General features: G+C 33.4%; 1 protein-coding gene across 1 annotated transcript; it reads left to right on the forward strand.

The window, feature by feature from the left end:
- Nucleotides 1-10,962: 10,962 nt before the first annotated feature.
- LOC132749008 (GATOR1 complex protein DEPDC5-like) lies at nt 10,963-17,230 on the forward strand (the record flags this gene model as incomplete). Its single annotated transcript, XM_060738675.1, is given in 4 exon segments — nt 10,963-11,663; nt 15,688-15,775; nt 16,364-16,413; nt 17,142-17,230. Coding segments are annotated over 4 exon segments (279 nt in total), but the record flags the coding sequence as incomplete, so codon positions are not given.
- Nucleotides 17,231-17,853: the final 623 nt, after the last annotated feature.

Below are 17,853 nucleotides of genomic sequence, written 5' to 3' on the forward strand. Positions count from 1 at the left end.
TGTCCATGTTGTATTGTATATAATTGGCCGATGGCCTTATCAAATAAATATGTTTTTGTTGTTACAGTTTGTTTTGTCCAAAATTTCCAGTGGTAGACCAATGGAATTTTAAGATATTTACTGATTCTAGTAGTATTCTACTAGAACTTTGTTTCCTAATATTTCCGTTGAGATGCTAACAGTAGAATTCCAGTGGAACATTTAGCACTGGTAATTCATTCATACACTTAACCTTATAAAACATTAAAGCATCATGCCTCTAAATTCATGCTAATTTTAAAATGTATTGAAAAACAAAATATTGTTAAACTGAGCATAGAAAATATTGTACACATTGCAAACGGCATGTAATTCCAATAAGTTTCCAAAAAAGGTCAAAATATGCACACAAAAAAGCCTTTACAATAGAAATATTGTGATAATTACTGCAGAATCAGTTATTCATTGCATCTAACAAGTGAATCAATTCTTGAATTTTAAACTGTTTTACTTTTTATTTTAAAACCAAGTTCATTTTATTCAAAGTTGATTTTCTTTATATGTTTCGACTCATCTGGAGGCATGCAGCTTTAAAGTGCATAAAGCTATTATATCTCTAGAAATATTTAAAAACAAGCATTTGATAGTATTGCGGGCAATACAGTAGTCCCCTACCGGTCCCTCAAAAAGTTCTTTAATTGTCATACACTCCTGTGTATTGCCATTTATAATGAATTTGAGGATGAAGTCTGTATTTGAAAATATCGACCACAAAACATAATAAAATAAGTTTGTCTATATCACAGTAATGTGTTAAGTTTCCATGCTTAGTAAGGAAATTATGTTTATACAACCTTGTCATATTATTACGATGTGGGATTTTAAAGTAAATCCTATAAGGAATGAAGAAGTTGGAGTCAAAATACCAGTTTCTCGAAGAAAATCTAAGTTCAAGGGGGACATAATTCTGGAAATAGTCTTGCTAGAGTATTTAACCTTCTCAAAAATGTCGAGTGATAATAAGAAACATATATATGAAGTTTGAAGTAGATACATTAGGAAATAAAGAAGTTATTTAAAAAAGAACATTTTTTCCCCTAAAAAATCTAAGTTCAAGGGAGGTAATACTGATAATTTTTGTGCTAGAGTTGTAAACCTTGTCACATATGATGTGGTTGATGACCAGAAACTTATATTTAAAGTTTGAAGTAAACACCTTAAGAAATAAAGAACTTATAGTGAAAAAAAATGAAAAATTTAAATCAGAAATCTTGAAATTCAGGCTATTTGTTGCCATAGCAACCAGAATTTTTAACAGAGGAAGAAAAGAAAAAGATGTGCATAATCTCCAGACTGCCATCTACCCATATTTCAAGTTTCATAAAAATATTTTCAGTACTTTTTGAGATATCACTGGATCCAGTTTATGTGTTAAATTTGCCATATTTTCAGACTATTTGTTGCCATAGCAACCAGAATTTTCAACATAGGAACAAAGAAAAAGACGTGCATAATCTCCATACTGCCATCTATCCATATATCAAGTTTCATAAAAATATTTTCAGTACTTTTTGCGTTATCGCGGGATCCAGTTTTGTGGACGGACGGACTGACGGACTGACAGACTGACAGACAGACAGACAGACAGACGGACAGACAGACGGACAGACAGACAGACGGACGGAGGGTAAACCTAAAGTCCCCTCCGGTTAAACCGGTAGGGGACTAAAAACTAGAAATGTGTCCATAGGACACGGGTGCCCCCACACTCCACCGATTTGTCAATCTTATGTCTCTAGGTCAAATTTTTTTTTTGGCTACATGTGCCAAAGTTGAAAACTAAAAATCTTTTATAAAGTAAAGGGCAAATACTACAAATACTGAATCAATCCACAAGAAAACCCCAAAGTGCATAAGTACACAGCTGACCAACATTCTTGTAAACTTTTAGGCCTACAGGTCATAAACTTTTTGAGTTAAGTGCAACACAAGTTGAAAATTGGAAATTTTTACTTTTTTTTTTTTTTTTTTTTTTTTTTTGGAACCACGTTTAAGGCCCGTTTATTTTACATTTCCTTTTTACATAATACATTCACTTTACATATTTCAATTAATTATGTTACATAACATACGTTACAAACTAATATATATGTTGTTGTAGACATTTTAAATAATTTCAAAGAGCATATAAACGTGAATCTCTTTAAGAAAAAGTTAAGAAAAAGGATATTATATTTTAAACAAGATAAAGTTTTGTTAAATCAATTTTTACTAATTCAAGGGCAATAACTCTAAAAATACTAAATATATCCACACAAAAACACCCAGGTGCACAACTACACATGCTGATCAACATTCCTGTAAAGTTTCATGACTTTATGTCAAATCCTTTTTGAGTTACAGGCAACACCAAGTTGAAAATTGCAAAATTTTTACCAAGTCAAGGGCAAAAACTTTAAAAATACTATATAGATCCACACGAAAATACCCAGGTGCACAACTACACATGCTGATCAACATTCCTGTAAAGTTTCATGACTTTATGTCAAATCCTTTTTGAGTTACATGCGCCAAGTTGAAAATTGCAAAATTTTTACTAATTCAAGGGCATTAACTCTAAAAATACTATATAGATCCACATGAAAATATCCAGGTGCACAACTACACATGCTGATCAACATTCCTGTAAAGTTTCATGACTTTATGTCAAATCCTTTTTGAGTTACATGCGACACCAAGTTGAAAATTGCAAAGTTTTTATCAAGTCAAGGGCAAAAACTTTAAAATACTATATAGATCCACACGAAAATACCCAGGTGCACAACTGCACATGCTGATCAACATTCCTGTAAAGTTTCATGACTTTATGTCAAATCCTTTTTGAGTTACATGCGACACCAAGTTGAAAATTGCAAAATTTTTACCAAGTCAAGGGCAAAAACTTTAAAAATACTATATAGATCCACACGAAAATAGCAAGGCGCACAACTGCACATGCTGATCAACATTCCTATAAAGGTCTAATACTTTTTGAGTTACATGCGGCACGAAAGAGATCGGTCCAAGGACAGATGGACAGATGGACGGACAAGGGTAACTCTAAATGCCCCCCCCCCCCCTAAAGTGGGGGCACAAAAACAATAGAATGTATTAGGATTTTCTTGTAAAATGCAGCTTTAAAAAAAAAGGATAAAAAATTATATTTGGATTTTCTTGTAAAATGCAGAAATTGATTCAAAAAAGAATAAAATTCTGTTTTTGGATTTTCTTGTTAAATGTAGCTTTAGAAAAGGATAAAATTCTAAGTGATTTAGAATGACCATTTATCAGACAAATTATAATATTTATTCTAGAACTTCGATAAATATATCTAATATCTGATCACACTTGCCAACAACTTCCATATATAATTCCCTCGTGGTCTGTTGTTATGACAAACACTAAATACTGTCAACATAATTTTTCATTGTAAGAATAGACCATTTCAATTTAAAGAGGAAGTGCTTTTTTCTATTTTTGAATAGTATATTCAAATAAAATTCAAATTTATTATATCAAAGATTGGATATATTTTGGATAAATTTTATATACAACTCATAGGATTTCATGACATTTATGGACAGTTTATTAATGAATGAATTGTCTAAAAATATAAATAACATTTTTCAACCTATAAATTTACAGATATTTAGTGTGAAATTTTCTATATTTAGTTTGATACTAAAACCTGCAGCTTAAACAGACTGATGACTGCCAGATCCATTGAGCTTACAACAAATTTCTCTTCAACAAAAATTGAGAAATGTCTTTTCGAACTTTATTTATTAAGTATTATTTACAATACAATTTAATACAATGATATTTTGGTTAGCTTCAGTTGTACTAGAATTATTTCCCTTTTCCCAATTTTCAGGACACATTTTTCGAGTCCATAAAATATGTTGTAATGGAAAAATGTAAACAAAAATGGATTAAAGGCCCATTATGACTCAGAAATGCATTTACTTTTCTTTCTCAAAAGCTTTTAATTTTGGTGTCCTATTATAGTATCCAAAAAGTTACTCATAGGCCAATTACCTCAACCATCTTGTTCATCTGTTGCTTTTTAGCAATAAGTACAGATATAGCAAATTAGTATTTTGTATGGAAGACAAATTAATGTTTGTTTACATTTTGCTACTTTTATGACAAATTATTTCGCATTTATCGTGACTTTCTACAGGTAACAAGCATCTAAATTCACTAAAACTATTTTTTATTCATTATAAAATTCATGTTTGCCTTTTCTAAAGTAAAAAAATTATTTGTTTCTGAGGCATAATGTGCCTTTAAAGTTATTTTAGAAGCTCCAATCTATTGCACCAATTTCTTGACTCCATATATTTGGATAATTCCTTTAAATCAAAAGTTTCTGTATGACAAATTTCTGAAGACATTTTCAGAAAAACTAAAATTTCAGAAATGTATCACATTCAAGGTAAATATTCTTATTGTAATCATTTTTATTTTTGTTTTTAATAGTCTTTAAAACATAGACCTGGAAGTGTATTTCAAATGGTTCATCATCTACATTGTAATCTTTTTTGTTATATGAACTTTGGCCTACTTTCACTTTGGACAGACTTTGTGAAAACAAACATGGCAAAGCGGAATCACCTTAAGTTTTGAATTATTATATATTGTCATTTGACTGTAAAATTTAAATTTACTGATAAAAAAATCTTTAAAGTTATCTTATGGATATATCTCTGAATACTGCCAACCCCTCTGGTGAATATTATACATTTTTCATAAACAGTTTCAATAATTTCATAGACTACAAATATCATGAAATCCTAGACCTGTTATATGAAGGTATTGTCACCATCTGACCTTATCTTCAAAAAAAATCCAATAAAAATCATCCAAGGTCTAGCCAGTGTCAGACTGACCATGTAACTGTACATAAACAAATAAATAAATGGTTCAGAAAAAATGGGATGCGTTCTTATTACACAAACGCATGTTACAAATTAACGCAATGATATCATACAATGATGCCAGAAAAATACATGTACTCCTTCACGTTCGTTTCGATAATGGCGGGTACAAGTGGGTGGGGTAAGTAAAGCATTTCAATAATTTCAAGTTCTTACCAAAAGTTGGCCTGTCTTCGGGCATCACCGTGAGCCCGAAGACACTGAGGACAGCCCTAATCCCAGACCTGACAACCTCCACAACCCTCCAACATGCAACGCTAACCCACTCCATCATTCTCGTAAGTTTGTAAGTTTTGGAAAGTTTTGTTATATCAGTAAGTGTTATAGTGATATGAGCTGGCGAACATTTCAAATTTTCAGTATTTATAGACTCGCACCTTTACCCATTGGTCACTTCTCGTGACGTAAGTATCACGTGCTTTTTCACAAACTGATTAAATACAAAAAGGATACTTTTTAATTTTTATAATATTCCAAAATAAATTCCAACACACAATTTTCAACAAAGCATTCCCGTTTCAACTTTACACATGTTTGAAATTTAAGACGCTTACTCCGACAACTTCGTGATTCTCGTGCAAAATACAAATTAGAAATGTGTCACATGACTGTCCTTGTTTTCTATGCCATATAACATTCTTAATATTGCGCACGTGTGATTGAGCGGCACTTTTGTTTTATGTTAAGAATGAAAATAAAAGCTTTGATTGATAAGGTCTAAAATCAGTACATGTGACATAAATAATCATGGGGCATTGTTTGTTTGTTTGGGTTTTCTGTACTAGTAGTAACCTACGGTCAAATAACTGATACTGAACAAAAGACTAAGTAAATGTACACTAGAAATCCGACCCTATGTTATAAAGATCTTTGACATATTAGTTAGAAAACCGCTAGCTTGAACTTGATCATATTTTAATTAAAAAAAAAACTCATCATTTTTAGAAGTTTTAAAAATATGTTAATAGTGAACAGTGGATTCATGAACAGACGATCACTCGGATACCTGCTTATAGTTTGAAACAAGTGATATAACCATCTAACATTTGATTCTTTCCGTGTGACCCGTGTGGCACTCCGTCAAAATACAAATATCTGGAACCAAAGTGATCCCTCGGAAGCATAAAACAGCAAAATTACATGATGATTGCAGACTCGGTTTGATTGAGTCTGTACATGAAGGATACTGAAAAATTGCAACATTCCGCACGCGCCCTAGCACCGGCTGAGCTTTACTTCATTCTCAACACTGAATAGTGCTGGACTCAATGATTCCTAAGGACAAAAAAAAATTAACAACACTGAAGTGAAGTACGGGGTAACTTTTTATGGCTGCCACACAGCACTTGACACGTGCTGTTGTGATGTGTAAATAGCTGGAACCAAAGTGATCCCTCAGAAGCATTAAAAACAGCGAAATTACATGAAAATTGCAAACTCAACACATCGATAATTTTGGACTTTTCTTTTATATATGTAATCGGGTCGAGTGTGTTTTTCTAAAGTCGACCAGTTCATACAATAAGAGATGTTATATTTCCGTGTCATTGATGGCATGACATAATTGTTGTGTTTATGATACTTTTAGTTATTTTCTTTAGGCTTGTTTGTTAGTTAGGTTGTTCTAGCTAGTAATTTCTTACTTGGATACAGATTAATATACTGCCTGCAATTTTTTTTTCAAATTTGTCTTTTGACAGCACATCTTTTGATATACAGGATTCATATTCACAATTCCAATCTATTAGTTTCTCCCATGTGTTTCTTCGTTTAAGACATACACATTCTTTTACTTGCAGGACATATGCCGCTTTTCATGGAATTGGCATTAACAGATGTTTATATTTGAAGATTCCATGGAAAACGCCTGACGAACACATCTGCGGAATGTTTCAAAATTCAAAAGTTTTATGATTTCATGTTTAAATGTTGAATTTTCTGCTCGGGGCGTGGACGGTAGCTTGCATTTTCAAGTACACTACAGTCCACGGATGACGAACAGGCTCAATCAAAGCAAGTCTATAACTTTTTTATTTTCCGTTTTGCACGTTCTTTTGCGATTCTATTTCTCTCTATTTTACCAGTGAACGTCCCATATTTATATGTTATTATTTATCTATTTTTATGAAGCATATCGAACCATATAAATCATGTATATACTTTACTCAAACATATTACTCACACATAAAATGATTCAAGACGAAGAATTTAAGTAAAATATCAAAACATTAAAATAATGATGTTATTGAAATAATTTTGGCTATAACAAATACCATAACAATTAATTAATTGGCATGTCATTTGTATTTGTTTAAATAGATGACTCAAATTATACTTAACTTTTACTCTGATGTGATGGTAAATGGGAGATAACCCCTATAAAAATGTGCTTAGTGCGTACACTGGTTATGCTATCTTGATAATGTTTATACATGTATGTGTGCAACGTTAACTTAACTGTTTTCTTTCAAATTTTACAATATTGATATAAACGAATTTATAATGCTATATATTTGTCAGTTAGTAAGTAATAAATGTATATATTTTAGTTAACTAAGCTTTATATTTTGTATACTGTTTATTGGATTACCTATAATTACGGTATGCTAAAACTATGAAAACAAATAAAATATTCGAACCTTCTCAGCAAAATATCTGCTTATTTGTATTACAAGATTGACAATAAACTGTTGACTATAAATTGCATGTGATTTAAAAAGTATGTACATGTTATGTTTTTGTCTTATGTTACGTTGCGTTACGTTACATTCCGTTATATTATATTTTGTATGTGTATGAACGCACAATTATTATACATGTATATACATATGTATTTTGCTACTGCTACTGCTGTGCTACTGCCAAGTGTACGTTTTATAAATTTGCTACTGCATCTACTGCTACTGCTAAGTGATATTATTAACATTTTAGCATTAGAATATAATTTTTAATAGGCGCCATCCTATTCTATTCAATCTGCTTTGATGTAAGAAACCAGTTATTTGGAAATAACCACATCTGATATCTTTGCATATATCTTCGAATCAGTGTATATATCAACATAAAAATGCTATACTAAATGTACCTCTGAAAATAAGTACAGACACTCTTGTTAATTTACATGCTTCTCAGAAAAAAAAAATGAATTTTCACCATGTTTATATTTGCATATTTGAAATTGTTGTTCAGTGTTTGCCCATATAAATTTCATTTACATGTGCATTGATCAAAAGTCTGTACTTGCTGATTGGCAGGATGAAAAAAGAAACCCGATTAATACTACCAACCACAGAAAATATCATGAAAGGATGAAAACATAGAAAATTATATGTATATACATGTATTAAATGTAAGTTACGTACCTTCGTCGTCCAGTTTGTAAAGTGGAGAAAAGATATACACCATAATTATACACATCATTTAATGATAAATTACAACGTTATGTTCGGTCATGACATCAATTGAGCCGCGTCACGACAATACCAACACAGTGCGTTTCCGACCAGCATGGATCCAGACCAGCCTGCGCCGCCGCACAGTCTGATCAGTTAACAACTCTATTACAAGTAGAGAAACTGATAGCGAACAGCATGGATCCTGATCAGACTGCGCGGATGCGCAGGCTGGTCTGGATCTATGCTGGTTGCAAACCCACTATGTTGGTTTTGTCGTGACGCGGCTCAATTATATGAAGTATTCAGAAGTTTCAGCCAGCATTACAAAAGCAAACGATTCGATTGTAAAATTAAAATTTCTATAAAAATACAATGACATATCTGATGAAAAAATTTATATAAAATTGTCTTTTTCTTTCTAAAACATGTCTCTCTATAATTAAGAATGAATGGTTTTCTAAATACCGTAAGTGTTATTTTTTAGTAATTGATGTTGAATAACAAAATGAACACTGAAAATCGTCATGTTGTGGAGTTGTAATACATGTTAAAGCTAAATGATTGTTGAAAATATATTATTCATGTCACTGCTCAGCTATTTCTGTGCTACTGCTACTGCTGTGCTATTGCTAACTGCTGTGCTACTGTTACTGCCAATTTTACGTTTTATTATTTTGCTACAGTTACTGCTTTGCCAATACTACTGCCAATTTCACGTTTTTAATTTTGCTATTGTTACTGCTGTGATACTGCTACTGCTAATTTCACGTTTCATACTGCTGCTGCTGCCTCTTCCCATGCATCAAATCCAAATATTGTGTTACCAAATACTTTAATAACGTCAAAACAAACAGTGTCCTGTCTATTGCATATTGCTTAATGTCTATTGCAATGACATTGGTTAAAGAACTATAAGTTTGAATGTTTGTGTATTTACTCATAGGTGGTAGTCACATAATAAATGTGAGGCACGCATCCAGGCTATCTCAAAACTGTGTTCACTGTGACTATATAAAAACCTGGTTTTAATAAAGGATCGATCTTTTTATTCTTGACTTTACTACTTCTGGACCGAATAACATGCCCGATTTCGAAATATTCACTGTATATGCCTTGCTGGGGCTTGAGCGGTCAGAGAATCCTAGCGTATAAGGCGTATACCTTCCACCAAGTACCTCACGATCGATTGGTGGCTGGTATCCAGGATAATAAGTATGCCCTAAACATTAAGTAGACCATCCTGGCATGTATACCGTCCTCTCGGATCCTGGACATTGGCCCTGTTTTGCATGGAGGATGGTGAACCGGCCCTTTTTGCTTGTGGCTTGAGCCTTCAATAATCCTCACGCCATATCCCGGCCTAGCTAGAATATACCACAGGGACTCGAGTGGGCGCTTGACAAGCAGAGATCAACCTTTTTTGACTATCCTTAGCCATTAATCATATATGATGTTATAAATTTATGAAACAATAATTTGATTGTGCTCGGTCATATGGCTTTAAAGCCAACCAATTTGAATATACAAGGGGGCATTCGTGACCGAAAAAAATGGTTAATGTTTTCGACTCGCAAGCACTTACCCCTAACCGACTTGTTGTTTGAATACCGGAAAACGAATTTCGTATTGCTTAAGTGGGAAAGCGGGGTTGGTTCCAAGCAAGTGCCCGTTTCGGGTATGAAAATGACCAGGGTGGCACCTGGGGTCTTACTCCACCAAGAAAGCTGAACGTCTAGTTGGTCATATGGGAAAACATTTTCCAACATAAAACAAACATTAGATAGTGACTGTGTATTGTGTACTACTTACTGTTAAACTTCTTATAATACGTTAACACATTCCTAATATTTTGCTGACATTGCAAACGACTGTGTCGATCTAGCTTTCCTGTCTTTTGTTTACTGCCTACGCTACATGCTGCTTACTACTAACGTTAACAGTAACAGCTAAATTTACTGTCCACTGCCGATTACTATTTCTTTCTGTTTCAAAGTCATACAACCTATAAAGAACTTTATTGTCCGCTGAAATAGTTGCAGTCTCTGTGCTTTTATATATAGATGTCTCAAGAAGCCATCCTTGTTTATTTTTACTGATTCTATACAGTTAAGTTATGCTAACTTGCTTCTTAGAATTATGCAATTATAACAGAATTCAATAGTAGAAAAAAAGCAAAGTATGTAAAAAATATCTTTTTTAAACATAAATGTGATTATCATAAACAAGAACCCATATTGAAGCTTATTATTTGCCTATTTATGGATTATTATAAGCAAATATCAAAGGGTTTTCCTCTTCAATAAAGGAAAGATTTCACGCAAAATCAAATATTCACATTTTTTCCAACGGGTTTGGCAGGCGGCATCTTGGACGGCCATCATGGATTGTTGAGCCAAATGAAAATCCATTTCGGAAACTAAAGACCTAGTATATAAAACTTGTTTTTGGCTGACATAAACCACTTCGCTGTCATTGTACCCTTTTTGCAGCACTAATAAGTGTGCACGTGTAAAGGTCTCATATTTGCGTCTACTTTGATACGATATTCTGCTGAAAATTTCAGTAACTAAATTTTATTTAGAATCATAATATTATATTCAATTTATTGAACTTCATAAGAAAGACAAATTTAATAAGCATGCCAAATAAAACCTGAAAGTGCGTTATAAAATTATTCTTGGCAGCCTTATGGCATTGATGTGACACAACCTTTTCAGCTCACCTATCACAGTGACGTGGTGAGCTATTGTGATCGCTTTTTGTCCGGGGCCCGTCTATAAACTTTTACTTTAAAAGACAACTCCTCATAAACTGCTTTGTCAATTTTATCCAAACTTCACAGGAGTGTTCCTTTGGTCACGGATTAATATTGTAATATAAATCCGTGCTTTGGTGGTCACCTTTAAATTATAAATATATATAAAGACTGTCCCACTCTTTTTATAGAAACATTCCGACGGATAATTACACGCACAAAAGCAAAGAAACATCAATATTTAAATATTATTATTTCATTTAAGCGCGGTCCGCCTCGTCTCGAGTCACGGTCCGTCCTGTCCCAAAATACGGTCCATCCCGTCCAAACAAACGGTCCGCTTTTATACGGTCCGCCCTGTCTCACGGTCCGCCTTGTCCGTAATTCGTCAAAACATTTCCGAATGAAAGATAACAACATCCGGTGAAGAAAGGCAACAAAAATGAAGTTATTTTACAGCAAATAACAACAACAGGATAAAGAATTTGCAATATATTGATGACATGAAGACTCTTAAATTGTGGGTTCACAAAGGAGAGTACACTGGCAAACAAGGTTTAATCTTTGTACTCCAATTTAACATTTGTCACTAGTTTTCACGACATGACCTTTTGCAATCTGGGTTTGGGTTGGGACATTGGGGACTATAACATGACCTCTAAATATAATAAAAATAATCATTTATTTAAAATTCATGCATGTTTACAAAGGATAGTGTTAATGTAGCTTAAGGTCTTCAGCGTACCCGTTTATATATATGAAATGACGTGAACGCTGAAGATAACCCCGTAGGAAAAGTCCACCAATAATCGTGCCAGGAATCTGACACGCTCGTATTTATTTATCGAACATGCCACGAAGTAAAGTGAAGCATACCTTGATAAAACGATATATAATCTGTTGATAAGCCAAGGATGGACAAATAAAAATCTTATTTGGAACATAAACTACCTAATAGTTTCCGACAGGTAAAAATTTCGGCACTTGGCCGCCATTTTGCCAAAATGTTTGACCACGTGATTACGAGATTGACCTTTATGAACCCATGTGCCTCCAATATTTTTATAGATTACTTTTTTATAAGATGTTGAAAAAGGTTATTTACTGACTGTTATATTCAATAAAATCATATTTAAATACTAAAAAATTTATGAAAATAAATAAAAACATTATCTTGAATAAAAATATCGAAATCATGTCAACAAAATGTTCTAAATATAGTACACAACTCTATTCAAATCTGTTCCCGCGAATGACGTCATACGAGGTCTCGCGTGGCACTTGAATGTCATGGCCGACTGTAGTCAGCGAAAATTGATGTTTTACAGTTAAATTGGCAATTTTAATGACGGTATTAATATTTTATTACTTGAATTGGTATAGAACGATATTTAAATAATTGTTTTACTGTAAATTGCACAAGAATTGATCGGGTCAAGTGTATTTGCAAGTGAAAAACAAGAATAAATCTAATTATGTTATTCTGGTTAGGTTTCGTAACGGGTCTAATCCAAAACTTTAATGACGCATCTGATGAAAAACAAAAATGTTGAAAAGCGGCTTATAAAGTTTTGGAAGCCAGAACTAGTGTTAATGGAATCACTGTCATGATTGTAAATTAATATGAAATTAGGCACGGGGAAGTCGTTAAAAATTCCTTTCATTCTTTCCGTTTTAAAGGTGTCATTCGGTATTACATGCACCGCATCCGTTTTTACTCGGAATACTCGATGATTATCTTTTATCCGAAAAGTTGAGATTTGTTCCGTTATCGGAATACCCCGCCTATTATCATTGAGTTACATTGTAAATGGCGGTGCCCGACTAGAACTGACACTGAAAATTTCTTTGATAGGTATAGAATTCTATATATTTTTTAATTGTTTTTTATTTGTTCTTTTAAATATACACGTGAAGTCTATAGCCGGGCAAGCCAAAGCCCGGACCCGCTTCGCGGGCCCGGTCTTTGACTTCCCCGTATAATTATTTTATGAAGATTTTTTCTTTTCTGCTAGTGCTACTGGTAGGCACACTGAAACATTCACTTTTAAGGCAGTTTACACCCTTCATACAGTTTTCACCCTTCAGACAGATTACACCTTTTAGACAGATACAGATTACACCCTTCAGACAGTTTACACCCTGACAGTTTACACCCTTCAAACAGTTTACACCCTTCAGACAGTTTACACCATTCAGATAGATTACACCCTTTAGACAGTTTACACCCTTCAGACAGTTTACACCCAGACAGTTTACACACTGCAGACAGTTTAACTCTTCAGACAGTTTAACTCTTCAGACAGTTTACACCCTTTAGACAGTTTACACCCTTCAGACAGTTTACACCCTTCAGACAGTTTACACCCTTTGGACAGTTTACACCCTTCATTCCAAACTGGGAGTGAAGCATCTTGAAAAATCTCTGAAATAGGCAAATATACATATAAATTGTAAATTCTTCTTTTCTCCTCAAAGTCACATTCTTTCACCAATAAAACTTATAAATTCCATGTGGAAGTGAAATTGTATAACCACAGATATAATGATATATATACAATGAATAGGAAGCTCCGAAAATTGATGACAGTCAGAATCAGACTCACAATCCTTTGCATGCTTTGATGATGATTGGGGTTTCACGCTAGTCTCCAATTTTTGTGCTCTCAATAAATTTCAACAATATCCATGAATTATTATTTACATTGCCGACATGGATTTTTATCGTGGAAAAATGTGTATTATACGTTTTAGAATAAATAACTGTTGCTTCTTAAAGAAGTAGAAAATGCTACGTTTTTTGTCAATGTACCTTTAGGAATTCAATATGGCGGTATTTTGGCTATTTTTACCTAGGATGCATCAAATCTCAGAAAACCCTGCGACATATGATAACTTGCGTGAGCACAATTTCCACGATACTGAATTTAACTGTGTGACATCACAGTTTCTTCTCCATCAATATTTAGCTCCATGGTATAACAATGACAGTATACTGAATATATATAAAAGTTACAAAAGTAGTCATTACCTGAATACACAATTATGGGCCTAGTTGAACTGTGCCAAGTTTGTATAGGGCTGAGAATTGACTCGGGGGAACAAATAGTTTTAGGGCCAAGTTGGCCAAGAATGGTAAAAGGGTTATAATAAAGATAAAATGCAGTGTCTTTTTCTCCCACGCTTTTTTGAAGAAAAAGGGGGATATAGAAATAGGATCCGTCCGTCTGTCCGTCCGCACCACCAAATGGGAAAACGGAGCCATCTTACTGTAAACAGAATAAAAGAGAACAATAGAATTCATTCAGTAACAATAGAATAAGGGGCCAAGGCCCTCTATTAAACAAACGAAAACAACAATAGAAATTGTCTTTTATCCCTTTTCAGTCGGATGTTCATCCGTCTGTCCTACCATCACATTTTCGTGTCTGGTAAATAACTATGTTATTTATCAAAGTAATTTGATGTAACTTGGCATTTTAGGGATATAAGACGATGTGTCATGTACAAAATTGAACCCCTACCTTCAAGGCTAAGGTCACACCTGGTGATTAAAGGTCAATATTGTCTATTTGATAGTATGTGTGCAAAAACCATTCACCTATCTCCAAGGTCAAGGTGACATTTGAAGGTCGAGTTATAACATAGTCTGTCTGTTTTAGGATAAATTTTGATTCCAGTGCATAACTTTCTCATTAATCAAGGGATTTTGAAAATACTTGGCATAAATGTTGACAATGATAAGACAATATGTCATGTATAACACCTGTAATCTCCAAGGTCAAGGTCACACTCAGAGAGAGGTTAAAGCTTAACATGGTCTTTTTTAGGATATTTTTTTGTGTTCAGTCCATAATTTTTTTTTATTATTTAGGGGATTTTGAAATTACTGGGCACAAATGTTCTCAATAATGGGACCATGTGCCATATGGAACAGCCAGACCCCAACCTTCATTGTCAAGATCACACCTGAGTGCCAAAGCTTATCATGATCTGTTCAAGGGTATGTTTTGCGTGTGGTTTATAACTTTTTCATCAAGGTCACTCTAGGAGGTCAGAGCCTAAAATAGTCTGTTATAGGGTATGATGCCAAGTCAAGCCCATGCAAATAAAATGTCATTGGTGAATTGCCTACATACCTTGATTGATGACTTGACATGATATATACACTGTAACATAACATATACTGTATTGATTTTGTATTTGTCACAATTACTGGCTTTGAAATAGTAAACTAGGCCTAAAATCTGTTGTTTACATGATGCCTATTAATAACTTCTTTGGCAATTTGATTATTCATTTTAGCTTATTGAAAGTAGAATGTCTGATGTCACTTTTTATACGAAGTTTGTTTTGATACCATGAACTACTTGTTTACAAAGGTGCACTTAAACAGCAGTCTAGAAATTTGATAAAAATACATTACATGTATTTGTAACTTTATCAAATATATAGTAATAATCATGTATGTAAAACTTCACTTAGGTTTGATAGCACTTAAACTTATTAAAATTGTAAATTTACAAAAATGCATATAAAGAAAAATATTTCATGAAGCATTTATTGTTTATCTTTTCAGTTGAAGAAATTGTGATCAATCCAAAAGAGATAGCTGGAATCAGTATTGGTGATGTTGTTGAAATTTATCATCCAGAGGAAGAATATAGGTAATGGTCCTAATGCAGCTAATCTTTAATTGAGCCGCATCACAACAAAACCATCATAATGCGTTTGCCACCAGCATGGATCCAGACCAGCCTGCACATCCACACAGTCTGATAAGGATCCATGCTGTTCGCTATCAATTTCTCTACTTGTAATAGTGTTTGTAAGTGAACAGCATGGATGCTGATCAGACTGCGCAGATGTGCAGGCTGGTCTGGATCCATGCTGGTCGCAAACGCGTTACGTTGGTTTTGTTGTGACGCGGCTCATATACAGGGTTCTATGAAAACAAATAAGCTAACTGACTTTTTTATCAAAGTGCTATAATTCAAATACCTGTACATTGTTACAAATTTCTTATATGCTCTCATTTTAATAAAATTATGTATTTGTTTAGTCTTATTAAATTACCTCATAAAAAACATAATTTTTATGTTCATACAATTTACAAATCAGTTTTTAGACCTTGAAGTGTTTAGAACACACTAGGTTAGTTACAAGTTAATCAATTTGTCTAAAGATGGATTTTGTTAAAAAAATATATATCTCGGAAAACAAAATCGTTCCATTTTTACTTGTTTATATTTCAGTCGGCTATTACTACAAATAAAGTCTTTTCCAGATGAGGTCCAACCTAAAGGTTTGTTGTTGTGAAAAATTTTCTTTTTCACTCCAATTTTCATAAAAATAAGTGAAGCTATTGACATTACTAAGAATTTCTCTAAGCTCAAACTCAGATCTCAGGTATTTGATTGGTCAGGAGCTGCCACAGAATGTTCACTGACCAATGAAAGTCCTGAGTTTTGAGACAGAACTATATGCCTCTGATAATCTTTTATTGCTGAGGTCCAATTACACTCACAACATTTGTAACAGTGTCTATGTAATTGTCCAAGACCTATAAGCCTAGTTTGCTTTAGATTGAATTTTGGCCCTTTGTGAGCAAAGCAAAGTCCCGGTTAAAGATTTGCATCTACTTGAAACTAAATATGCTTTTTGAATCATAATAGGATGGTTCTTCCATTATATCATACTTCTGGCCTGCAATTTGACTGGTTTATTTGAGAACTAAGAAAACTTCTTGTTCAAGTTTTTCATGTAACATTAGTCTTTAAAACCTGCTGTTGATTAATCTTGAAACTTAAGTCGTGTCTTCAAAATTATAATTGAAAGTCATTTTCCAAGATACAAAATCTCTGGTATGGATTTTGAATGAAATATGGCTCTTTATAAACTTAAAACATCCTTGATCACTATCTGAGATTAATAACTACGTCATCTATTTTAAAAGAAATCTTCTACTTTTTAATTCATATATTATCCAATGTCAAACACTGAGATTTTTTTCTCCATTTTGTTGTTTTACAGAAAACACTGTCAGTATAGAACAGTCTATAGCTAGTGCTTTTCAACTGAAAAATTATCAGAATGTTATTGTTAACAAGGTGGATAAAAAGGTAAGAAATACTAATGTAATTCAATAGATACATTAAGAAAAATGTTATTATTTATGATTTTGATTATCTAAACTTGATTAAGGTGTAAAGCTATGTCTTGTGGAATATTTATAAAATTTATCAAAAGTAGAATTATTTAATGATTTAACACTTTCCCCCATGAGCATAATAATAATATTATTGTGAAAAATGGCCGTTTTCACTGAAAAGCCTCCTGTTACAAGTTCAAATTGCTATGAAACTATGAAAAATGCTTCAATACTAATCAAACTTGGCACAAATGTTGACTAGACCATTGCCTTTGTAACGACATGCCCGGTCTTAAATTTCCTGTTAGCATGGCAACGAGGGGACATCTCAAAATTGCCAAAAATCACTATTTTCCCTCGATTTTTTCCATCAAAATTTATTTCAAAGTGCTGCAACTGCTCAAGGGTTTGAGATAGAGTCAAAAGGCTTTCAGCGTGGTTAAACGTTTAATTATGATTGACCTGGGGTCATTTTTTGCATTCCACAAGTCCAAAATTTTCTTGGCGATGAGGGGGACTCCGCCCCCCCCCCTTTTCAAAACCCCCTAACAGAAGAGGGCACATCCCCTTTCTGGCAACCCCCTGATGTATCTT

The sequence above is a fragment of the Ruditapes philippinarum genome, unplaced genomic scaffold, assembly GCF_026571515.1.
Source record: "Ruditapes philippinarum isolate M1 unplaced genomic scaffold, ASM2657151v2 ctg10682_1_1_1_1, whole genome shotgun sequence".
NCBI classification, from domain to species: Eukaryota; Metazoa; Mollusca; class Bivalvia; order Venerida; family Veneridae; genus Ruditapes; species Ruditapes philippinarum.